This window comes from Lepisosteus platostomus, chromosome 20, assembly GCF_059453375.1.
Source record: "Lepisosteus platostomus isolate fLepPlt1 chromosome 20, fLepPlt1.hap1, whole genome shotgun sequence".
Classification (NCBI taxonomy): Eukaryota; Metazoa; Chordata; class Actinopteri; order Semionotiformes; family Lepisosteidae; genus Lepisosteus; species Lepisosteus platostomus.
Genome location: NC_142630.1, coordinates 17,399,213 through 17,425,687, shown reverse-complemented (window position 1 = coordinate 17,425,687; position 26,475 = coordinate 17,399,213). Strand labels below are relative to the sequence as shown.

The window sequence follows — 26,475 nt, the reverse complement described above, 5'->3', positions numbered from 1 at the left end:
TTGATTTTTATTTTGTAAAGAGTGTGGTGGTTGCCCTTTTTCAAATTTGATGGGATGTAATAATGGCAGTGTTCTGAAAAGCATCTGTCTTATTTTAGGCTGGAATCCACATTGTTTTGCAGGTCTGCCATGGACTTTGGTGACTACTTAAGTCATGGTCCTGACACAATACCTGTAATTTGTTATCTGGGAGATGCAGATGTTCCTGACTTGCAAATTTTTTGTCTTTAAAATACGTTCTTGCTGGGGTGACACTGACAGACCACAGTCTCCTTGGTTAATCGGTTACTCTGAGGGACACTTCTGCTATATGTGTCCACTTAGTGGCTAAACAGTATCAGCTGGCCTGGTGTGAGAGCTCCACTTCACAGACAGATCCCCAGGGGCTAAAGTAGAACAACAGACCACACGCTTCCACTATAAACCAACGCAACGTTAATAAATCCTTTTCCATTGCAGCAATTGTATTCAAATGGTTAGTTGTTATCGCCAGTTAGTCTTGAGTGTAGAGTGCATAATACTGAATTTGTAGTGCCTACTTCCTTCATGATTATATGTAATTTTGTGAAGCATTGCATGCATGTCTAACATAATTCAACGTGAATGGCTTTGAACATTTACAGGCCAGAACTGAGTAATTGATGCCATTGTCGCGTAATTGTGTTTTTATCTGAAAACATGGAAGGTATGAATGAGGAATGGGGTGGGGGGAGATTGTAAGCTCTTGTGTCTGAAAAACACTTCCTCTGTTTTTGTTTGACATACACTAGTGGAGGACATGGCAATGACTCGATGTGCCCTTCACAAAGCAGAGCAGGTACAGTGCTGTCCATGCTGTGCAGAGGGAGTGACAGCGCTGGTAGGCCACTGGCGTCTTGTCTTTTTACCCGGTGTGTCCCGTGTTCAGGACAGCGTGTGGGCGGCAGGCTGTGCGAGCTGCGTTATTAATAGCACAGCGCCAAGGCAGTGTTGACAGCCACGAGAACACACAGTTGTGTGAATTTGTTTCCTGAGTACCTTTGTTCACCAGTCCTCCTGCTGAATGAAAGCACGCCTTCCATCCTTTATGGGGAAATCTTTATTTCACTTTAGTACGGCTTTTATTGTGGATGTAGTTCAGCAGGTGCAGTGGCAATTGTTCCAGCCTGTTTGCAAACGGTGGCTTTTATCCATTTAAAGTTCACCTGATAATTCACTCCTAAGTGAGCCTGATAAAAGTTGTAATTCTTTTTGCTTCATCCCGTCACCTTGCTGGCGCTGCTTGGATTTTTAAATGGAATTTGGAAAAGGGCTGTTATGAGACAGTCTGGTGACTTTTATTGATTTTTAATTTGCTTGAATGCAAATTTCAAAGAAAATTCACCATAATATTTCTCCATTACTGTTTTATTTACTTTTTTATAATGGATATTTGAGAAGTGCTTTGGCTCTTGTTTTATCTCTCTGATTGTACACTCGGTATTATTTTGTGTGCTTTTCATCTTAATCAAATAATGGTATGTGTTCAAATTAGTTCTCAAACTCTTGCAGGGTACTTTGTAATAATCCCCCTTCATTAATGTTGAATTCAAGGTGCATTTTAGTTGACTTTTGTAGTCATTATAATGACTAATCAGTAGTTTAAGTATTACTATTTTAATGTGCAATCTTGTGCTCTGTGTCATATTATAAATCAATTTTTTCTCAGAATTGTACTCTGCTGTTCCCTTGATATGCTGTTTTTTCTTGCTTTCATCCCCCCCTTAGATCTCGAAACGGATGACAGCACATCTTTCTACATCTTCAACGTCGATCAGCCCCAGTCTGTGGTCAACCAGCCCATCGGGATTCCTCGTCATGGCCTGCAGTCTCACTCTCCTGTTATTTCACCGCCACCTCGGCTGCAGGCACACAAGAACTATGACCCCAGCTGTGACGTCCAGGGCACCAAGTACAGCCCCATGACCGGACCCAAAGCCTTCGAGTGCCCAAGCATTCAAATAACCTCCATTTCTCCCAATTGCCACCAAGGCATTGAGGCAAATGCAGTTGAACTTCAAGCTAATGGCCCGGAGAGTGATTACCATGATAGAACTTTATCAAGGGACCATCTCTATCTTCCTCTTGACCACTCTTACAGGGATTCTTCCTTAAGCCCCAGCCCTGCCAGCAGCATTTCTTCCAGGAGCTGGTTCTCGGACGCTTCCTCGTGTGAGTCCTTCTCCCACGTGTATGATGATGTTGACTCGGAGCTCAATGAAGCGGCCGCCCGCTTCACACTGGGCTCCCCGCTGGCCTCGCCCGGCGGCTCCCCCAGGGCTTGCGCCGGGGATGAGCCCTGGCAGCCCCATTACACTTTCACCCACTCGCTGTCCCCCAGGCAGTCCCCCTGCCACTCTCCCCGAACCAGTATCACAGACGAGAACTGGCTGAGTCCAAGGCCAGCTTCTAGGCCCTCTTCCCGGCCCACCTCGCCGTGTGGGAAGAGGCGCCACTCCAGCGCCGATATCTGCTACCCCAGCTCCCTGTCACCCCACCACTCCCCGAGTCCGTCCCCCGGCCACTCCCCTCGCGGCAGTGTGACCGAGGACACGTGGATAAGCAGCCCCTCCCTGCACAACCCGGCAGGGCTCAGCCCAGGCGTCTCGTCCTTCCAGTGCTGCCCCTCAGAGGCAGACATTCCCTCCAAAACCAGGAAGACCTCTCAGGATCAGACGGCGATATTGCCAGGGAAGGGGGAGCACTGCCTGGAAGAGCCAGGAAGCATGTCTCCCTCTCTGGAATCCCCTGTGGACGACCCCGCTCACAGTCTGAAGAAGGACGGGCCAGGAGAGCAGTTCCTTTCTGTCCCTTCTCCCTTCACTTGGAACAAACCAAAACCAGGCCATACGCCCATTTTTCGGTAAGTGAACCTTTTCGGTGTGGTTTCACATTTTTTTAAATATTCATAATTTATTCCAAGGTGACTAGTGTTCAGAACCTCAACTTTCCACATTGCATGACTCAGCCTGATGTTTTTTAGCAAACTCTTTCAAAACTCCCACTGAGAATTTTGCATTTCCATGTGCAGTGCTCCAGTCAGTTCATTTTAAAATAAGGGGTGGGGCTCCCAGAGACTTACTCAAAAGTACCTTGAATTATCACTTCAACTAGAAAACACTTATGACACATTAATCACTTGCTAGTTAATAAATTACTAATATTAAACTAAGTTTTTATAACTTAATTGTAAGTCATATTCATTTTCTTTGACAAGTGTTGAAGTAATCAGCCTTTCTACCTTCTAGCCCAATAAACGCATATTTTAAGGGAAAGCTATTGGAACGCTACAGTTCTAGTCTGCAAAAACCTAACTAACCCTCATCCTGGAAATGTATAATCTGCGATCATGCTGACTCAGTACCTTCGTTCTAACATAGGAAATTGCATAAGTTCCATATAATTCACCATAAAGCAGTTGTTTTTCAGTGTCCATAACTCAAATTTCATCATCAGTATATTTTATGGTTCAAAGTGCTTTTTCTGTCAATTGGTCAAGCAGGCACATTTTTTATCTGGCAAAAACATGCTGTACGATTTCCACCACAAAGAGGATTTGGAGGGTGATAATAAATAAATGTCAACTGGTAAAAAAAGAAAAAGAAAACCAGTGTTGCGAGGGCTAGCCAACACATAAACTATAAAGCCTGAGTCAAAGTGCAGAGTCACCAGCCCCTTCTGTTAACTGTTCAAATTGATTATAAATTGTGCCAGTGCTTCAGAATTCAGGTTTGAGAGCTACAGTAGTTGCTGTTTCACGAATTGTAGTCCAGACAATTACTTTACTGATTGATGCCCTCAATATTCCATGCAAAATCACTTTTTTTTCAGATATTTGCTGAAACATCAGCCCCCAGCCCCAGAAAGCCATTATCTTCAAAAGAAAGCCACGTATAGAATTATAAACTCTAAAATGCACCTACTTGGCAATTTGATTGTTTAAAACTGAGATATTTTACAAATCTGACTTGTGTTGGTGAGAGGGCATTGTGCTGTTTCCTTGAAATTCTCCTTTCATAGTGGATGGCAGGGCAAAGTTTGGATCTGTTTCTACCTCAGAGCAATCAAAAGGGTTTAAAATGTTGGAGTCCTAGCCACCTGTGAGATGTGGAGTGGCCTCAAGGAAAGGCTGCTTTATTTCAGTCATGAGATTGCTGCTGCCAGCTTCACATTTTTTGTGTCTCATGTCTCATTAGTCTCTTCAGACACATGCTCATGCTGGTTGGGTGACGAAGACCCTTTTGGGAACACAGCATGAGCATGTCCCCAGCAATCTTCACCTTGTCCTCCACCCTGAGGTTGAGGTTTTACCACATTGAGTGGGTTTGAAAAAGTGAATGCCTGGTTATGTCGTTCTGGAGTATGTGCTTCTCAAAGCTAGAGCACGTAGCTCTGCGTCCTCTGTGCAATGAAATGGTAGCTGAAGCTTTTGGATAAAGGTGTCGCTGGCAAACCAACAAGCTAATTTTATCTGGGAGACTATTTGTGAAATTTTTTAAACATCTTGTATGTCAAAAAAGAAATGAGTCTCTTGCCTGCCATGTTTCTTTTTTTTTTTTAGAAAATATGTCGATAGCTTGGTTAAATAGAATTACTTTCTCTGTGGCCAATATCTCAGTGATGTTGAGAAAGGAACTTGCTTCTAGAGTTGATGCAGTTTGCATGTGATTTTCCTGCAGAAGTTTGCTTCATGTGCCTGAATTGCAGGTCAAGTTAGTTTTGATGCATTGCCATGATCTGATAAAATAAACAAAGAACCCATAGTAAGTAGGTGAGAGGAATGCAGTAGCTGAAGTTAACATCAGCATTTAAAATGTCAGTTCCTTCCATCGGCTGGTGAAAGTTGTTGTTCAGATTGGTTAGTATACATTGTAAGAATCTTCTGTGGTATTGGCAATAGTTCTACCCCGATACAACTACTGCTTGAGTAACACAAAATTGCTATAGTTGCTGCTATCTTTTTTTACTTTTCTTTTTCACTTAATAAATCAATAGAGAAAAAAATATTGATCACTATCAACTCAATAGAATTCTGTAACATTTGTTTATCGGCTATTGAATTATTAAAAGTAGAGCAAAATTCCGTTACCGGGTCAGTTGCCTTGTTTCTAAAGGGATACAGAGTATCGTTGAAGAGACTAGGTTCAATCAGTAGGAAGTTATTTCCTATAACATATTGCAGCTACAGTGGGGAGGAAGCCCTGTCATCCTGTAACTGTAAATAGAGCAGAAACACCTGTACTGCCTGAATGCCAAATGTTGGTGGAAAATTGGCCCAACATCTTTTTGTTTTTTGTATAATACAACAGCATGCTCTTTCACTGAGGAAAAAGTAATATATTTAAAACTATAGGTACAGGTTTAATGTCATATACAAACCAAATGGAATGGGAGGTTGTTGCAAAAGCTCTCTGGGGTTCCAGTGGATCAGTGTTTTTTTCATGCAGCTGTTCAAATAGGACTAGAGCCTCAATAAATAAGCACCGTAAAGGTAAGAATCAACTGAGGAATATAAAGAATGCAGTGTGGTGCACTTTCCATACAGGCCAGCTCACATTTTTGTCAAAATGATTTATACAGCTTGACTGCCACTCATTTTTGGTGAGTTTTTGATGTCATACCATAAGCGGCTGCTGTGTATTTATTTTAAGGTTAACTGAAGTGTAATTACATACAGCCGAAGCATGAACCCCTAATAGCCATGGCAGAAATATGTTCACAAAGCCATTTTGTTTTGGAGAATTCAGTCATAATGCTGGTTTGCTGTAATTGGAGCTTCGGGACAGTTCATCATTGTGCATCATGAACTGTAGAAATTCTGGTGTTACATACTGTAGCTTCAGTCAGTTTTTTGGATGACTAGAAATAAGTACTGTAGGCTGCAATTTCTGAAAAACAAAACTAGTATGGAGAAAGATAAGAAGAAAGGTGACACACGAGATGAGGCCCTTTGATCCGTCTCACTTACCAAATTGATAGGAGCACGTAGCCCCATTTTGTATGCAGCTCAAGTGGCAAGAATGCATTCGTCTCCTCCTCTGAATGAAGTAAACAGACAGTTCCTCCTCTTCACTGTAGAAGACAGTGTGACAGTGTGGTGACACTTGTGTATATGCTGCAATGATGCTTCTTATGTCTTCTTCCAGGACTTCATCCTTGCCTCCACTGGACTGGCCCCTGCCCAGCCAGTTTGGGCAGTACGAGCTGAAAATCGAGGTCCACCCCAAGACACACCACAGAGCTCACTATGAGACCGAGGGCAGTCGAGGGGCAGTCAAAGCAGCTTCTGGGGGACATCCTGTGGTCAAGGTGAGGTGTCCAGGCTCTTCTGGAAATCTGGATAATACTCGTTCAGGCTTGCAACCAGCAATGTGCTTTTAAAAGCATGCCTTGACACAGTGTGAATGAACCAGGTTTCTGTCATTTGATCCCAGGGACAGGTAGGTTTTCAGCCTCATTCTTGTCTTTCATTGAGAAGTCTGGGAGATCCTTGTAGGCAGATTGTAAATATTTAATGGCTCTGAGGATAGTGGCCTTCTGTTAGATGACAGTAGTCTTACATACCCACAAACCCTAATGAAGGTGGAATCACTGCTATGTTACAATATAGGAGAGAATAGAGATATTCGTTTAGTTTAGAGAGGACAGATCTGTAAATGTTAGCAGTTCAGGAATAAAAATGGGTTCTTTTACATTTCACAGCAATTCAGTCTGTGAGTATTTCTGCACCTGTTATGGGTTTTTGCTTTCCAGGAGCTCCAGCATTTCAATCCTGTTTATGGTTCAGGTGGTTTTGACAGGGAAGCGTCCCACAGGTTTCTTGCTATCCACTGTGTGTTTTTCAGATGGCCAACTCTGTATTATTTGCTACTGGTCATGGGATTATTTCCTTTTTCTTCAGGAGCCTCTCTGCTTTCCCACGTCTCCCATGTCTAATGAATTGTTTTGTCGACAGATCTTTATCCTGAAATTAGCCACGGCTAATAATTAACCCCCTATAAACCACAGTACCTGGTTCCAGCTAGTCAGGGTGTGAAGATGCATAATTTAGATAAAAACATAATGAATTGGTTCAGTACTCATTTTCCCACCTGTTGTGTGTAATTTTCAACAAGGAACTTTAAAATTACCTTCAGTATTCCTTCATATGTAACAAACCAGCAGGTTTCTGAGTAGCAGAACTGATTGCAGTAAGATCTGCAACACCAGCCTGTCATGCTAATAATGATGTAATATCAGTTACACTGAACTTGCTGTTTTGCAGCTGGAAGGAATGATTTGCTTTATGAATAATAATTTATATTATAACAACTCAGTTAAGTGTTTTTAGGTTACTGATGCAATATATTTAATGAAGGTATTCTTTATTTCTCATGGGAGATGTGAAAATTATTGCGTGTGAGGTACAGTGTGGGCTCATCGCCACTAAAGATCTTCACTTAAGAATGAAGTCTTGTTTTTGGAAAGTAGACATTTATCCTTGAATAAAGTTGGGCACTTTTGTTAGCACTTTACTGCTTGTAGCTTTAATATACATCTTTAGATGAAGTGTTAAAATAATGATAACTAAGCTAATTTAACCATTTGCAAAAAATGTTTACTTTGATTCTTTGAATGAAAAAAACCCACAACCTAAACAATCAGCTGTCCCTTTTGCTGTTCTCTTTCTCAGTTGTGCATTGGTTCCATGGGACCCAGGAGTAGATACTGTACTCCTACAGAATTAATGTTTTGGAATTTTTAGGAATATTAAGTATTTACGTGTGCATACTCACTTCTGCTGCATGAGTAGTAAAAAAACATTTTACAGTTTGTAATGTTGTAATATAAAATCAAGTTGGACATCTTAGGAATCAGATGGTAAAATACTGTGACATTCAGGAAAACGCACTTCCTAAAGTAGTCAGTTGGGTCAAAATGAGCTTTCTAAAGGACAAAGGGATATTTGACAGGCTAAGAGTGTCCAAAATCAAAGATTTATATTAATTAGCCAATCAGATGGTGTGAAGGAATTTCTTTGTTGATTTCTGGTTACATGGTTTTTGAAACAACCTGTAATATTTCATTCCTAAAACTAGTAAAGTCATGACTAAACGAGCATTGTGGTTTCCTTGGGCTAGTTTGGCAAGTTAGTAAAGGGGGGAATCACCTACAGTTCCTCTGTTATTTCTCACTGCAGAGACAGAATTACAACAGTGGCAACTGCAGGAGTTAGCTCTTGTTCAACCATTGAGGAAGCAAAGAGTGTGATTGTTCAGTAAGCAGGATTCCCAAAGGTCATATGAAATGGGAGCACACAAAAAGCACTGCTTTTGTTATCTTGATATCTTTGTGATATCTTGATAAAATATGCATAGTTTTGCAGAATCTTCAAAATGTAATGAGCAGAAATTAAAGAATGTGTGTGGAGAATTTGTAGGTTTTCTGCACAGAATTCCCAAAAGTCCACATTTTAAACTCAACCACTGCCAACTGTCTTAATTGCTTTCACCACCTTGGTTACTTTTCCTCATGAGCCACCAGATTTCACATCTTTTTCAACAAATAGTTGTTGTGCAGTTATTATGTACTCAGGACTGGAGCTCTGGGGCTATCGGTAGGAATTTTTGCCTGCCTGCGTAGGACTCCTGTCGCTTCTCCATGTAGTGTCAGAGACTGACGAGATACAGCAGGTCTGGATTGAGGCCAGACTGTACATCAAGTGCACTGGCTGGAGGAGCTTCCTTGTGTGGTTATCAGAGAGATGAAAGTGGCATAAAGCTGCTGAGTCAGCAACAAACGAACCATGAAACTGGGAAAGAGGCCATTGTGTTGTTTTGTGTGTAAGATACCCTGGGGTGATGAAATGCATTATTAATAACTCAAGCAGTACACTTTATGTTCTCAATATTGTGGCATTTCCTTAAAGAGGTGCCTCCTCCATGTACCCTATCCAGTGTGCACACTTCATAATAAGGCTAGGCCATAGATCTTGCTTGCCTTTGCATAAAATTTGTGGTAAGTACAGCAGGCTTAGTAGCTGATTTTTTGTTTTTTTGTTAAGACAGGTTTCCTATATGAACAGGAAAGATTTGGCAGAGCTAAAGACTACAAAACTGTCTTCAAAATGATAGTTATACAGCCTTTTAACAGCTTTGTGCTGGCCTGCTGCAGAATATAAAAACATCTAATAAATAAAAGTGAATGTTTTGCTGCTCATAATTCTGAGGAGAGAATTCAGGTTTTATTGATTGCCTCAGTTGCTGACCTCAGAGTTCTGTTGTGTGCTGTCTTTTTAACTGACAGTCTTTGAGGTTTCCTTTCTCCCCATATAGTGTGGCCTGACCCAGTTGGGTGGTTTCAGGCATTACATTTGTCCTGGTAAGGTCGTCTCCTAACATGAGCTGATGGAAGTTTTATGAGAAAGTGTAATACAACTGTGTCAGTGAACTTTAGGAAAAGATCTGTTTCACATAAACCACCTGTATTTGTGAAGAATGAAATCAAAAGAGAAAAGGGTCATTTTTTGCGCTGCAGTAGCTCTGAAATGTACAGTCTTACTAGTTTGGCCATGCAAGGATATTGCAAGAAAATATAGAGATGAAGAGGTAATAGTGTTTACAATTTATGCTTGGAAACAGAAATATATAGATTCTTTCTGTGATTATTGCTTATTACTGGTGATTTACCCTTGATTAGTGATAAATCCTATGATGTAGTCCTTGTATGATACGCAATTCACTCTTTTCTGTGCTGCAAGACAGTTCAGGCTTATTCAGATTACATGGGGTGGACCATTTACTCATACCTGTTGCTAGGAGACTTGTAAACCCATAGCTGGTTTGGCAGGGGATTCCATGTGTGTATGTAATCGGCTTACTGTGCTTTCTGACAGCAAGAGGAACAAGTGGGCTTCTTCATACGAGCCTCCTGCTGGGGCACAGTCTCCAGCCAGGCTGCCCGTCATTCAAATCCAGCGCCTTTAACATCCACTGTTCAGCCTGAGCATCGCTAGAGTGCTGTACACTGTAACGGGAAACTGTTTTGTTTCTTTCATGTTACGTTTGCAAAGCAGTGAGGAAGTAAGTTGAGGTTTTTGAGTTTATGCATTTCCCAACAGTGTTCGGCTGAAGTCACCAGTCACGTGGAGCATCATCCAAGTACTGCAGTGAAGCACAAAATGTCAACATACTTTTATTGTGTTTATTAGCTTGAAAATACGTGTGAGGCCATATTGTTCAGTTCAGTTTCTGGAGGTTTCCAGAGGTAAACTATACTAGCTTATGGAATATGAGGCCCAAGAGCATATTTCGTGTGTAGTAATTTTGTTGTTTCTATGACAGTTAGGCCCTTGCTCTGCCAGTCCTTTAGGGCGAGAGGCACAATCTCCTGTTCCTTGACAAAAGGCAAAATAAAAAGGCATTAATGACTTTGAACTTTGCCTTATCGCTTCACTGTATCACTTATGTACACTGGGCCTTTGTTAGTTTAAAAGTACCTCATGAATGCAGTCATAACCTTGAAATAATGAAAATAATTTTCATTTTAATAGGTTAAAGGAAGTATGCTCGTTACTTGAAATAGATTTTATTTCACAGGGATTAGGAAAATAAATAGAAGATACTACTCTACAATGTCATTATCGAGACCGGAAGGGGATTTCTTTGATATATTTGTTGTTTTTTTAACAAGATAGAGGTACAGTTCTGTTTGTTTACTTTCATACTCAGTCACTACTCTATTGTGTGCTGTAGTGTGTGTTGTCTGTATTCGGAACCACCATTTTACAGAGAACAGTGCTGGAAACGGGTTTAGTAGACGCTTAATAATAGACGTTAGACGTATGAGTATGTGCATTTGTTTAATATAACTTAATTAGTCTTGTGTTCAAAAATAATTGAAGATTTCTGACACTAGCTCGAACGATGAATGGGCTCTGTTTATGGCTGGGGGGGCTCTTTTATACTCTTAAGGGGTCCACTGATGCGACTGGCAGTAAGGTAACAGTAATGTTAGAAATCGGTGTTGCGGGAGCTTTTACCATATTCTGTGCTGCCCTTCAGTCTTTGGCCATCTGACTGCAGTTCTGCTTACGCACAGACTGACCCTTGCCATGGAAACGATACAGAAACACAGAGACACAGCTTGGCAGCCTCCCCGCACAGAGCAGCGGGCGCCTTGTGTGAGAAAGTGTAGTGTTACTCATGGGAAGGTTTACCTACAGTCAATCATTGAAACATGTGGCACTCCATTCACCATGCAGAGCTGTGCATACTGGATTCCTTTAGAGGTAAAACACCAATGCAGCTATCATTGCACTGCGTGTTTGTTTTGTTTTTTAGCTTCAGAATTTTATGGCTTTTTTTCAGTCTCACTCCTGATGATCCCGATGGGATTTGTTTTTCTTTCTTTTTTTTGCTATTACTGGAGCAGTGGAACAGATGCAAACCAAAATAAACAAGCTTAATTTAGATGACCATATGTAATATTATACAGGGGGTATATTTTAGTTTGAGTTTACTATTCCAGCATAAAGGGCATGCAACTGTTTCTCTGGTCTGGCTGGTATTAATGTCATCAGTTTAATATAACTGCAGATTCATCTGTCGAAATTTGCATGTTGTGTTTACCAGCTGGCCTGAAAAGGGTTTTGTTAGATTAAAGAGCAGCCATTACTCTGTACCTCGGCATTTCTCAGTAATCTTCTATTTGGTAAGGGCTGTTGCCTAGGAAAGTCAAACAACTTGAACTGGATGAATACAGTCCATCTCTTTGCCAGAGTCATGTTGATGAGTGGAGTTACTCTGTGACCTTGATTAAAGACCCATTTGACCATATTAACATTGTGGTGTTTTTCTGGACTACTTTGTAGGCTTTCAAGGAAGTGCTTCAGTCTTCTATTGCACAAAATAATTTCCCCCTCCATATTAGTTTTTATACAGTTGCAAACTTAGGTAATGACACCCTGCATCAAAGATTAGAATCCTGATTAAGACTGATTAATGTGTACCATGATGGAGTGTTTAAATCTCTTAGAAGAGGCATTACAGAGAAATATAGTTTAATAATCAGATTTAAATGAATGAGTGGCTTTGGTTTAGATACAGGGTGCAATTATACAGTATATATTGTATATGTAACTTGATTTGTCTTTTTTGGGTCTTTTGGAATAATTGTGGTTGAACAGAGAAAAAAAAATCCTATCCCATCATTCTACAGCTGTCCCCCACGTTGTTCCTCACCACACACTTGGAAGCTGGATTAGCAGTCTGGTCTCTAAGTCTCGTGCAGAAACTCAAGCTGAAGTCTGAGTTCACCGCCCATCCAGCCTGCCTGTCTCGCCCATCTCTGACCCCGTCTCAGCAGAGGAGGCTGTGCAGCCACTCACAGGACGGGCTGCCCTGAGCTATGGCAGCTGTGTTCCTCCTCCTCGATGGGCTCTGAAGGAGAGAGCTGTTCTCTCGGAGTGAGCGCCATATGCCCTGTCTGACACGTGCTGCTGGGGCGGCGATGTGTAAACACAGCCTGCTCCGGTGGAGCCCTCTGCCATACGTCTCTGTCACAGACCCTGTCTCTCTCTATACTGGAGGGCCGAACGGGCAGCCGGGCTCTTTTTGCCTTTCAGGAATAATACAACAATTTTTTCCCAACGTTGCGTTGTTTTATGTTTTTTTGAAGGAAAGCAGGTAAGGTGGCTGACCGTTAATTAAGATCCCATGTTCTTTTCTTTGGAGTATTAAAAATAAAAATAATGTATATTTCCTATTCACGATGCATTGAGGAAAAACCCTGAAGTATTACAGAGTATATTTTGTTTACTTTTCTGACAGCTAAAATAAAGCCAATTAATACCTCAGATTTATTTGCATTGTAACAAAAAACTAAGAAGTGGTTCCTTATTTCCTGCTTGTTTTAAAGTGCTTTTAGTTTGCAGTCTACCTCATTCATTGAAAGGAGAATTCAGTCTTTTTCTGAACCTTGAGGCTGCCACTTTAAACCTGGAACAACAACAGTCTATAATCCACTGAGGTTTATAAGGTAGTGGAGAGCACTAAATACCTTTTTCCTCTGCTCTGAGCAGCAATTAAACTTTTTTAAGCTACGCGAGACTAATCCCTTTGACACTCTTGCTCAAATTTTAATTAAAGAAAATGGCACAGTATGGTGCCATATGGGGACAGGACAAAATAAGCATGTGTGATGCAAAATTTGCCTTGTAGCTTAAGAGGTGTATTGAAACAAAATCACATTACCGTGATTACCAACTTTACTAATGCAAGTACTTTGGTAAATAATGTAGGCTAGAAGAGATTTTATACTGCATAGTTTTGTCCCGTAATTCTACATGCACATCAATGTATTGTCTTGCCCAGGGATTCACTTCATTTTAATCATTAAGATCTCAAATGAGTACCAGCAAAAATGTGTTTTTGCTAAAACTGCTGACCCAATTTTGTTGTTGATGAGCAGGTTTGGCTTGTTCTGTTTTTACCATAAAAGTCACATCCTTCACTTTCCATCATCTACATCTACTGGTTTCTTCATTCACTACAGCATTGTGCAGTTTTGCATTGAAAGCAATATACTCTGTTGTACTGCTTTCCCATGTCGTATCTTTCCATCTCCTTATGAAAGCTGAAGTCTACAGCTGGCACACAGTTGCTTATTCTGAGGTCTGTAGGTGGACAGTCTTGAAAACTGGTACGCAGGCTTTCTTATATAATACTTATACAGGTTTAATGACAAGAATCGATGTCCATCATATCACTGCTGCTTAACATTGCAAGGGCTATGTACTAACACTGTGTACGCACATCCTTGTGATATGATTAAAGCTAATTATATACATATATAAACTGCTGTTAATTATGGGTCTTCACATAGCAATAAAAAGTGATTAGCTAGAACATCACCACTCTGTGTAAAGGTACATGGTTTAAAGTACTATTTTCATAGGAACCATGCTTAGGAAAATAAATTTGCTTTGCATTGACCTGTTTATGAAGCTGGCAGTCCATTCTGCCTTTTGAGCCCCGACTGGTGTTGTGTGTTTATTTTTCCCTGCACACCCTGTAGGTTAATTAGCTCAGAGAGCTGGACCTGGCTACTATGGGTCTCGCAATTGAAATAAATCATCCACACAGTGGCAGCCTTCGCTTTCCTCAAGTTGTTTTTAAAACCACCCTTTATAAGCTTGGGGTCAGTACAGGGAAGCTGTCCAAACACAACAAGTCCTCCATGGCATTACAGTTCAACCTGGATGTGCAGAGTGCAAATGATTGTGCCCGTTATTCCGCATCTGAGTAACACCGTTTATATGAGCCTATGGCTGCTCCTCCTGTATGGGGCATTCTGTATGTCTTTTTGCCCCTGCATGGCAGAGAGGATGACAACCTTATGCAGTAATGCAGTGTTGGGGTTTAGCAAAACTAATTCATGTTTTTGAGGAAGACTTTCCAAGATAGAAAATGAAATAATATTGCTAGTAGCTATCTTTGAGACTGATGGAACTACTGTTTGCCATTAACAAACAATTTTATAATTCTTGGAGAAGCCTTAAAAAGAATACTTAAAAATACCTGTTGAGATTTTTAAATATTTGCACATTTTGAAACTGCCTTGGTAAATGGGTAGCCGGTAGAAGCATTGACCCTTAATGTGTAACTGCTTAAATATTTACGCTATGAGATGAAGAACAGCAAATGCAAGAAGGTCACCATGCAGCTGTGGCCACAGTTTGGGGGTGGGGTGTCTCCTGAGTACCAAGTGATGAAGGAGTTGCTCCATAATTCACATTGATCTCCACGCTCAGAGGTCAGAATTGCCCTTTTGCAAGTCCAGTGTGCGCCAACTACAACATTTCAACAAGGGCTGAATTGTTGGAGCTGTGTTTACTTTATCCACATGCAGAGGAAGCCTTTGCCGCTCCCTGCGGAGAGCCTCCTCCCCCAGTAGGTCCCTTACCTGCCCTGGGGCCCCGGAGCGTGTGGAAGGCACAGGGCAGAGCTGTCCAGGGCACACGCAGCGGGCAGGCTGGCTCTCTGGCTGCCTTGGGGGCGGTGCCGTTACACCCGCAGCTTCTGCACTTTCCTTTATCTGTGCTGGAGAGCTTTCATAAATAATGCATTTTTAAAGTGAGGTGGCCATGTAAGAAACTGAAGCACAATGTGGGAGCCAATTAAGAGCTCATAAGAACATAAAGGTTAAAAACAAGGGGAGGCCTATGGCCCATTTAGCTTGTTTGGTTGCTAATAGCTAATTGATCTGAGGATCTTGTATAACTCTTTCATGAAAAAAACAAGTGATCAGATTTAACGTGTCTTTCTTGTAATAGCTTGTTCCAGAACCCCACAAACCTTTTAGTAAAGCCAAAAAGCTTGGTTTTAAGTGCACTTTCCTGTGGTGTTCACTCCACATTCAAAACAGTCCTCTGGTTTGTGTTACACTGTTGGTTCTGAAGAGGTCCATTGCCTTTTATCAGTACCTTCCAGGATTGTGAATACTTTAGTCACCTCCAGCCCAAATCGTCGTCTCTATTCAAGGCTAAGAAAGATTTAATTCTTAAACTTGTCAGTAGAGTGTTGCTGTTGCCCAGGGACTGTATCTGGTCACTCTGCTCTGGCTAGGACTATATTATTTTTTTGTAACATGGAGCCAAATTTCTAAATTAAGCCTCAATACAATTTTAACATAACCTGACACGATTTACATTCTATACTTTTAAACTATATATCCTCTCTATTTTGTTTGCCCTTTTTATTGCTTCCCAGCATTATCTGAAAGATGTAAATAATGTCATCATCAACATATAAGTCTTTTCCATCAGCTTCTGTTCACTGTTTACCAGTTTACAAGCTTATATTTATTATTTATCTTATATTTATAATTTACTTTTGCGACCTGCAAATAACACTTGTCTGCATTAAATATTATCTGGCTGTCTTGAATTTTACAACTTCTGTTTTGGTGTCTTCTGCTTACATGACTAATTTGGTATATACCAGAATCTAGATAACTGATATATATGAAGGAGAGTAGTGGTCCTAATATGTACCCTTGTAGTACCTCACTAATTACATCAGACCAGTTTAAACATACACCCCTTATTTGTACTTTGTTTTCTATCTATAAATGAGCTCATTAACCATTCCAGATATGTGAATTATCTGAGTGCCTACCACCTTCAATTTGAAAAAACACCACATGTAATCCGTAGTCTCAAATCATAGTCATTTACAGTATGTGGTTGACAGGACTCGTATGTCGATTGTATGCCTTCCTGTCTTTTTTGTAGTCTTAACTTCATGTCCTTTTTTATGCTCAAAATTAATCGATCCTGGTTTTAGAAGCAAAGAAGGATATTGTTTTTGTGTCCCGTTTTTCTTGAGGCCACATTTGTGTCAAAGATTATAGGCAGAAAGTTTTTATAACAATTAGATATACTCTGGTACCCTGGTAGAAACAGTAAGGGGAAATATGATAAAGCCATTGCTCAAGAATCAGAGTTGACCAAGGTTCTATGCCAGCACACCAGATAAATTTCCATATATCTTGCCAGATTTATCTTGAATTCATGCTTAAATGTTTCAACGTGACTTAAATGTGTATACATACACTGCACTGTTTTGTGCATTTATGGTATATTTACATGTCTGTTATTGTTTCCTGTTTCAGCTGATAGGCTACAATGAGAAGCCTGTTAACCTACAGATGTTCATTGGAACAGCTGATGATCGCTACTTAAGACCACATGCCTTCTACCAGGTGCACAGAATCACCGGGAAAACTGTCGCTACAGCTAGCCAGGAAATCATAATCGCCAGTACAAAGGTTCTCGAAATTCCTCTCCTTCCCGAAAACAATATGTCAGCCAGGTACTTGTCATAACCACTTCAGAATTACATTATTCACTCTCAAGCGTGCCACTGTTGAAGCCTCATGAGCATAAAAATAGCACTGTTGCCCAAAGAATTTATAGTAGTTGGGACTGTGATGTCTTCCACTGTGAATTTTATAGATATTTAATTGAAACCAACAGCATAGCAAGTCAGAAAGGAAAATATGAGATTTGACGCCATGGTAGTCTAGAGAATAAGTTATTTTTTCCATTTTTAAGGCTAGCAACGTCTATAAATTTGCGTATTTTGTTACAGCGTCACAACTTTGTTCCATGGAAGAATAAAGCCTTCAAGATTAGGTTAGCCAAGGTACAGGGGAACAAGTGTGTTTTGATTTTTTAATCTTTTATATTTTAAACTGGTTTTACTGTTTAACTTAAAGGGATAGGAGTTCCATCATCTTAATTCTTATTATTTTTATTACATGTCTGGCTTTTAAATCTTTCTTTAAACTTCATAACAATATTCTTTGTTTAAAATACCCCATCATTTGTTTTACTTCAGTATTACAAAACACACAGTGGAACACAGTTTCCAGGGTATTTTCTGCTGCCTTGCAGTTATATAATCTCTATTTTATCTGTGTTATGAACTAACACACAGGTGTAAACATTACAGTATGCACAGATTAATAAATGAATGAATAGTACAACGAGACTAAAGTCTAGATTATTACCTTTGTTCTGGTGTGATATCATATCAGCCTGTTCATTGAACAATAACAGTTTCGATTCTTGTGATAAAAGTGCTTTATGTCCTTGCTAGCAATGTATCAGTATTTTTTCCCTAAATTGTAAAAGTACAGAAATTAGTTTTAAGAGTTTGGAAAGTAAGAACATACAAATCTTTTTGTCTGTCACTTTGTCAAATGCACTAGCTGTTTCAGAGTTACAGAGATGTCCCTGGTTCTCTTTGGCTGGTGGCTGGGCAAACCCCTCTCTTTTCTTTGTTAGTATTGATTGTGCAGGAATTCTGAAGCTGCGGAACTCGGATATAGAGCTTCGGAAAGGCGAGACGGACATTGGAAGGAAGAACACGCGTGTGCGAGTCGTGTTCCGTGTGCACATCCCGCACTCCAATGGCAAAGTTGTCTCCCTGCAAGCTGCCTCCATCCCTGTGGAATGCTGTGAGTTAACTGCTGTTTGTGCCCCCCATCAAGCATGTTTGACCACTCGCCACTGAGGACTGAGACAAGACACCCCACTCGCTGCCCTGTCTTCCCCACACACCGAACCTGTAACTGCAGCTGTGTCCAGACACTGTCCCCACACTGCAGTGCAGCACATGAGACATGAGAAGTTCAGTACAGTGGCTATGGGATTAAGGTAGAATTAGGCAAAACAGCCTTGTAAATGATGTGTATAGCAGCATACATCACTTTAATGTTGTGAATTATCTTGCAGAATGAAAACAGTGGTCCATTAGTAGATGGCACAGTATATTTATTTTAGTGGGCATATACAATTGGATTGAGACTGGACTGGGTGGATTTCTGTTACATCCTTTCTTTAAGAAGTTTGACAAGTCAATTAGTGCTTACACTAAGGAGTTTGTTCACTGCTGGGGGCCTTAGTAATTCTGACTGGTATGGCATTGCAGAGTTGTCTCTGACTGACACGTGTGATGTGGTCTTGCAGCCCAGCGGTCAGCACAGGAGCTTCCCCAGGTGGAGAAGTACAGCCTGAACAGCTGCTGTGTCAGTGGTGGGGAGGAGATGGTCATCACTGGGTCAAATTTCTTTCCAGAGTCCAAAGTCGTATTTCTGGAGAAGGGGCCTGGTAAGTGTTCAGCACTTTACTCTTCATCCCCTAATACAGAACCACAATCTAAACTCTTTACAGATGCACCACCAGAGTCTTTGTGCAGCATTTATTTATAACTTAGAATAATATAAAACACAAAATGTAAATTACATATAATGTAAGTTACACAGTATACATAGGAACTATACATTCAGCATAAACATTTTAGTGTTTAGTTCCTGCTGCTCAAAATTACACCTTGCAGTGGAAAAGTGAGATTCAAAATACGAATTGAATCCAGGAAACCCCTGATTATTAGTTATTGAATCTTAATTACCACCCTTGAAACCTCTGTGAATTGCACAGCAGATTAACAGCATGTAATAATGAGTGCTGAGGGTAGCAAGAGGACACCTGAAACACCCGTTCACTGCACAATCATAGCCTTCATTCTTCTTTTCATAAGACATAATTCATATGGATTTGATTTTCATTTATATGTCATGACAGTGGTCTTGCTTTTTATAATATATTTATAAAGTTTTTGATATCACATCATCTTGGAATATTATCTGTTTTCATTTACCCAAGCAGAGCATCTTGAGAATGCAGGTAGCACACGGGGTACTGAAACATTTTCATTATGGAAATCTAAAGCCCTGGAGTCCTGTGGATCTGATTTACGTCATTCCTCTCGCTGCAATAATAAACACAAGTAGAGGCGAGCCCAAATTGGAAATATTTCAAAGATGGCATTCAGTTACCCGTCCATTCCTGTCATGATTGTTTGTGTAAAAACCAAGTTCCTATGTGGAATGGCCCTTATTATTGTTGCTGACAGACCTGCACTGATGTTTTAATAAGTACCTTCAGGAATGCAGGTTTCTCTAACTGCCAAGGAAGGGGAAATCTTTAATTTCACTTTAAAACTTGGCAATAGAAAACTTGGAAAGGCACCTAAACAGCTGCTGTAGTTTTGTATTCCAGGGTAGGAAAATACTTCACAATCGATGTGTAACTGGTGAATACCAAATTTCTCAGTGTATTCCATTACTTGGGTAACCCCCTTTTCAATGAAAAAGGATTTCATTCTGTAACTTCATCAACAGAAGCAACACTGCTGTCGACACCTGGACAAGGAGAGCATGGTAAATTAGTGACAGTGGCTGTTGGTGAATTAATCTGTGTCTTTGAACTCAATGGTGAACATTGGCCTTGCTTCCAAGAAAAGTAAAGATAAAGATGTTTTGTTTTTTATAACTGACTGCATGTTTTGTGTGTGCACATAGGAAAAGTAACAGCATGGCTGTTTTCATAGTATTTACATTAATGTCAACAGTTTTATGCAAGTTATGAAAACAAAGCTTTGAATTAGAACAAATCACAACCTTCCTGTATATGTATTTCATTTTTTTGTGGCAAAAAAGTGTCTTGTTTTAAAATGTCAGTATCTCCTCTGTGGTTCAATCATTCATCTGTTCAGTATGGGTACCCATCTGGCCAAGGCAGTGAAGCTCACAGCTAGTGCTTAAATCTGTGCCCACACAAAAGTTCAGCTCCTGACAGGGCATTTATTGTAAGCAGTTCACCTTGCTGTTGCCTATGTGACAGAAATGAGTATAGACAGAGGACACTGCTGAGCAGTCTGCTGTGAAGTTAAGGACTATGACAGTCTTAAAGAAACATTCGCTACAGGCTGGCTAGAACCAACCCCAAAGACCAGTTAGCCACATACTATGTGGAAGTCCTGATGCTGGGTTGTATCGTTGTTGTTGTTGGGTGTTGAGACGAACAGTTGCAGCGAGGTGCAGTGTGGTTTGACTGACTAGGCACTCCAGTGACAAACATGCTGGTCACCAGCCCAGGGAGGAGCAGCTGCTCGCTGTTTCCGAACAGGCAGAATAGCGCTTGAGTTATACCAGTCACATGGTGAGCAGGTCGCACGTCAGGTATCGCTTTTGTGCTGTGTTATCATTTATTCATATTGCCTCACTAATAGGTGTTTTTTTACTCAGTGCACTTTGCGTTTTTAAAGTGGTAGCTTAACATTAAAAAATTAGTTTTTTTATCAGAAATGCAGTTTTTCAGATTTAAAAATCTGAACTTGACAGGAGTGTGTTTTATTATATAGCTTCCATAGATACATCCATAGATGTAGAGAATATTGTGTGGGGAAAAAAAATGTTAGGTGAATACTGGCTTGTTACTGTTTTGAAATTTGTGTTTTGAGAATGTTTGACACATCTACTGTAATTTGTCATCATACAGTATATGCAAGGTAATGGAGTTCTGCATCCTCGAAATAATTAGTTCAGCCTCAGGGCACATTGTTGTAAGATCCCTGATTGTTAAATGACATACCAAAAACGTTTTGCCGAGTAGAAAAATAAATGCCTGGCTGTTGTGTGCCCCTATTATTTGCAGTGATGTTAGTGTCAATATTTAAATGGGGAAAGAAAACAGCAATAATTCATGAGGCACTGAGTGATTTCTGTCAGTATGTGTGCAATGACGTTTGTAACTTGCTCCGAGATGTGATCCCTTGTTATTATTTGGCAGTAAAGGGCTGATGCTGCCTGTCCTTTCAACAGGCTCGTGTGTTTAGGGTTAAAGGGCAGGAATCAAGCAGTGGAAGTGTGGAATGTGGTGAGCAGTGATTTAGGGTGAGGCGATTCAGGCCTGATGGCAGAGGCTGCAGCTCAGTTTGGATAAGATTATTTTCCCTCCTTTTTCCTGCCAGGAAAAAAGTCTTTCCTCCGTATTATAACCGGGGCCATTAGCTTCCCTCATTTAATTTTTTTTTGTTTTCCAAGGAAAAGGGGAGTGATTGAATGAAAAGTATATAAAAATGATTGATTCGACAGTTCTATGTGAGCTGGACAGCATATTTTGGTAGTAAAGATCCAATCAAAAAGACAAACAGACACTAAACAACTCCCCTAACATTGTAGTCTCCAGGAAGTTTTCTTAAGGGTGTGGATTCAGATAGATTTTATAGTTTAAATAAACTGCAGTACACAACATCCCAAATGTTTTTCACCATTAACAGTACATCTAAACAAGATTATAATTTTTCAAACTGTGATTCCCATGTAAAGAAAGCCCTCACCTCTCCTGTGTTGACATGAAGGTTTAAGTTGTGAATTTAATTATTTTTTTAAGTTTGGTGCTCTGAAATGGAGAGGCATAAAGGAACTACAGTCCATGACTGAAATAAAGAACATGCAGTAACATTCGCTTAATTATTTTTGATATAGCCAGTAATATTACTGTGCATAATACTTAGGCTTGTTGCACAAAGGCAGGATAGCTTTTCAGTTTTGGGGAAGCCTATGGTAAAAAGCTATGCAGGTGCAAAGATTTAATCTGCTGACCCACATATGACGTCAGCTTTTTGAAACAACCACCTGTGAAGGCAAGTTATCTACTCTAGAAGATTTGACTGGGGCTCCTTCCTTTTCTCATTTTGCACGGCAGTCACAAAGTGAGGAAAGGCTACTGAAAAGAAAGGGGGAGCCTCAGTGGTTGTGACTATGCAGGCTTTGAATGTAAAGAGAGTGACTGGCTCACCATGCCTGAGACCTTTAACTCCTGCAGCACCTCACAGATGAGTGCTGTTATCACTTTAAAACTGGACGGTTGCTCAGCATGCATGTACTGTATTGTAAAACTAAAAGCCATCAACCTTTTGTTCCTCCATTTTTTAATCTAGACAGAATAAGACAACTAGTATTTGCTTACCTGTTATTGTACAAAAGGTATTTGGGTGTTTTCTTTTTTCAAGTGAGCTTTACAAAGAAAACTAGTCAAAGAAAAGAAATAACTAAAGTCATATGTATAAATGAAGAAGCAGTTCATAGCTATTGGAGGCATCTGAGGTATTAAATGTTAAGAGTTTGGGCTAGATGTATGTGTAACATTGTTTGAAATAAATTAGTCCTTTTTATCTCAAGGGATCGTGATAATGGATAAGATCTCATTGGAGCAAAGCAAGATGTAAGCCTAGAATGCGTAAAAGACTTTTTAATGAGGTTCATGTCAATATTGCTTGGAAAGATGCCCAGAAGAGAAATCAGTTTAAGCAGTGTTGCTTTGTACTGTGGAACGATACTAAAGTGAAAACTACTATGTAATATTACAAAACTAGGCTGCTTTAGGTTTGAAGTCTAAACTGGAATTTTCACTATGAGCTCAAAAAATAATTTCTCAAGGGAAAAAAACTATGAGTGATAAGTACAAACTCTGAAGTACTTCATTAATAATAAAATCAATTCAGTGCTGCTCTCTTGGGTCAATTAAACAGATTGATAGTGTTGAACCTCAAAGTATTGCAGAATTTGCTGCCAGCTCAGCCTTGACCACCTTGTTGGTCAGGTGTTTGCCATTGGATAATTGGGTTCTCATGAAAGAGCTGTGAACTCTTATTAGCCTGTCTTGGTTTGGCTTAAGTGTGTGGATTCCATAACCGAAAGTTAAAATCAAATCAAAATAACTTAAAATAAATCGGAAATTGGGCATACCAATATGAGTATACAGATGACGAAAGTAACCACAGATAGAATTACCAATCACCAAAACGAGTTTGCCCAAGAAAAACATCTTGTTAATAATTTCAAGGAAACTCTCAGTGAAAACACTGTCAGCTTCCAGAGCGAAGGGGTGAAGGTATGATAACACACAGATGTCAGAAAACTGGGACAGCAGCATTCCAAAGATTGCACCGCGAGATGAAAACCTCTCATTAACACCTAGAACAGAAAAGATAGATTAGAATTTGGTTGGAAGTACAAATATGTACTAGTACAGTTTTATTTAGAGATGAGACCAAAATAAACTTTTACCAAAGTGATGGAATGTTTAAACTGGAGAAAAAAGCAACTGCAGATGCTCCAAAGAACATCACCTCATCTGTGAAGCCTGGCCTGGCTTGGGCAGGCATGGTCACCTCTGGAACTGGATCACACATCTTAATTGGTGACATACTGTAACTGATGATGGCAGCAGCAGATTGAATCCATGATATTACAGGAACACTTTGTCTGCTCATGTAGAAGAAAATATTTCCATTATTACTGAGCAGCATTGCCCTTTGCAGGATGACAACGACCCAAAACATGTGGCCAGTGCAGTTCACCATCAAAAAAGTGGAAAATCATAGGCTAGCCAAGTCAGTCTCCTGATTTAAATTCCATTGAGCTTGCTTTTTACATGCTGAAGAAAAAACTGAAATTGGAACACCGTACGAAAAGGCACAAGAACATCTCAAATGACCCCACAAAGAGAGGCTGAGCTTTATGAGTCACAGACTTCTCGCCCCAAAGAGACATGCAAACAAGTACTGATTGTTGCAAACTAAAATTTGCTTGAAGTGAATTTGTCCCAGTACTTCTTCTCACTTGAAAAATAAAAAATATTGTATTATTTTTAAACAAAAATAACAATTGTAACTTTATTTTCCCGATACCTTTGTAGGGTACTGTATGGTAGTAGACCATTTTCTTACTTACACATTTCTGATTCATAGTAAAAAAGCTTCAAATTACTGTAGAAGTAAGAATAACGTGTTTTCTTTTTTCAATGTTTGTTTATGAACTGTTGGGACAGTAAGTCTCAACAGCTGTGGCACAAGCTGTGGCACTCAGCTTGTGCCACAGCTCAGAATTGACACTTTCTTTTTCCCAGTTACAGGAATGTCATTTTATATGGGCAGAGTAAGCTGATTCCAAGCTGATTTGCAGAAATGCTTTGGGAAAAACAAGGCAAATGAATTGTGCAACTCTACAACTTGGATCAAGCCAGGAGTCTTAATGTGTTTTTTTTCCTCTAGATGGACGACCTCAGTGGGAAGTAGATGCAAAAATAGTGCGAGAAAAAAGTCAAGGGGTAAGGAGAAAATGCAGTTCTCTCTCACAGTGAAGAGAGGGGAAGGCAAGCTCTTAAGCTTACAATAGGCGATACCAAAATGAAAGGGTGTATAAAACAAAAATATTTGATTCCTAATTTTCAAATTAAATTCCTTAATAAGATGTGTTCCTCTTATACACAGTTTCCAGGGTGTATCAGTTTATAAATATTCTGATGAAATTAATATAATTTTAAAAAGTATTTGGAATGTACTATTTTATCAGGCTATATATATACTTTTATTTTGGACAGTTATGTACTGTATATGTTGTGTCCAATACTGATATTTACAGTTTTTAATGTTTTAATTTATTTTACATTTATTCCACCAAATTCATTTGCAATTTGTAATGTTGCTGCAAACAACTTTTATTTTTTATTAAGGGTATGAATACATTTTGCAACCCACTGTGTAGCTGTTCAGTTATGTATTAGATACGTTTATTATTAGTATATGAATAACCATATGGATAAATAAAGTAACAGTGTTCTACATGCAGTAAAATAGTGTTTTTTTTACATTAGGTGTTTTTAGTTTGAAAAGTAAGTTTTTTCCTCCCTTTCAGGCTACTATTGTCATTGAGGTCCCTCCGTACCACTGTAAAACTGTGACGTCTCCGGTTCAGGTGCAGTTTTATGTGTGTAATGGGAAAAGGAAAAGGAGCCAGTCCCAACGCTTCACATACTTGTCAGGTAATTAAGAGCAAGGACTCGGTGAGCACCGAGTGAATTCTTTACTCTGGCTGCTACGGTGACTCGTTGCAAAAATGCCAGATGGAATAGTCTGCAGTTTGTTATATCTATTTGGGGAGGAGAAAAAGTTTGCTTTTAATTGGTTTAATGGCATTTGATGTGGTGAAATTGGAGTTCTTTGGTTTTGTAACTAACTACTCATGCGCTTGTGAGCTGTGTCCATGTGCAGTAATATAAGGGAGTGGGAAAATGTTTATGAAGTAAAAACATTTTTAAAGCGGTCATGAAAAAACAAACCTTCGTGAGAAAGAGAGAGGGGGCAATTTGTTTCTTTTTATAATTGAATTAATTTTCAGTTTGGTTTAAAGCTGAAAGCTTTAGTTTCAGTTAAGTTTGCTCATTTACACTAGTCTCAACCTTTTTTGCTCATCAAAATGTGTTAAATTTAAGAAAAGGAAATGCTCAGTTTTAGTACTGATTTTCTTTTTTAAATGGTAGAAAAGTGGTTGAAACAAGGAAAGAGATGCACACTGTTAAAAATTAAAAAGTGATAAAACTTTAAATTAAACTGACAAGCGAATACTTTAAAGCTAAAATGCTAAAAGTGCGCTGAATTGTCCTTACTTGAATTGTCAACTTTTTATGATCATTTAAGATTAATAAAGCCTGAAATGATTAAACAAGTCATACTTCAAATTCTTTACCAAGGTCATCAATGTAAGAGAGTAAAAAAAAAGTGTGTATATATTTAAAATAAAGCTAAATGGCACCAAACCTTGACGCCCACCTTCTGCACTCATGATGCAACCACTTGATGAGCGTTTCCTGTTTTCCCTCCAGCAGCCATGTGTTGAGCCAATGGGTGACAAGTACAGGTGTCTGCAGGAAGTGTCTGCTCATGCTCTCAAGCGGCAGCCACTGGTTATCTGCTAACCACGGCCGCTTCGCACAGGGAGAGTGGCAGAGACAGGGGCCCTGAGCGCCTGACAGACTGTTTGTTATTAACAACAGCCTGCGTGTGGGCGGCTGAAGCACACGATAGCATGCGCTGGAATGGTGCGAAATGCGTAGGCAGGGGATGGCAACACAACCGGCTTGAAATATAAAAGGTTCTCTCCTTAATTAGCTTTTCAACGTTCCTAAACAGTCACTTTCAGTCGCGTTGTTGAAAAACACATTATTGTCACTCCACCCCGTCTGCCCGGCTTCCTCGTCACATTTTTATGGGGTTGTGTTGAAAC

At 39.9% G+C, this 26,475-nt stretch overlaps 1 protein-coding gene across 3 annotated transcripts in view; it reads left to right on the top strand.

Annotated features, from left to right (window-relative positions):
• Positions 1-26,475, top strand: part of nfatc3a (nuclear factor of activated T cells 3a) — a 61,226-nt gene that overhangs the window by 16,852 nt on the left and 17,899 nt on the right. For all 3 annotated transcript variants that reach the window (XM_088614389.1, XM_088614390.1, XM_088614391.1), the window contains exons 2-8: positions 1,747-2,881; positions 6,165-6,327; positions 16,672-16,871; positions 17,849-18,021; positions 18,533-18,673; positions 24,465-24,520; positions 25,108-25,234. In XM_088614389.1, the coding sequence (XP_088470515.1) occupies positions 1,747-2,881; positions 6,165-6,327; positions 16,672-16,871; positions 17,849-18,021; positions 18,533-18,673; positions 24,465-24,520; positions 25,108-25,234 (1,995 nt within the window). The remainder of the gene's footprint in view (positions 1-1,746; positions 2,882-6,164; positions 6,328-16,671; positions 16,872-17,848; positions 18,022-18,532; positions 18,674-24,464; positions 24,521-25,107; positions 25,235-26,475) is intronic.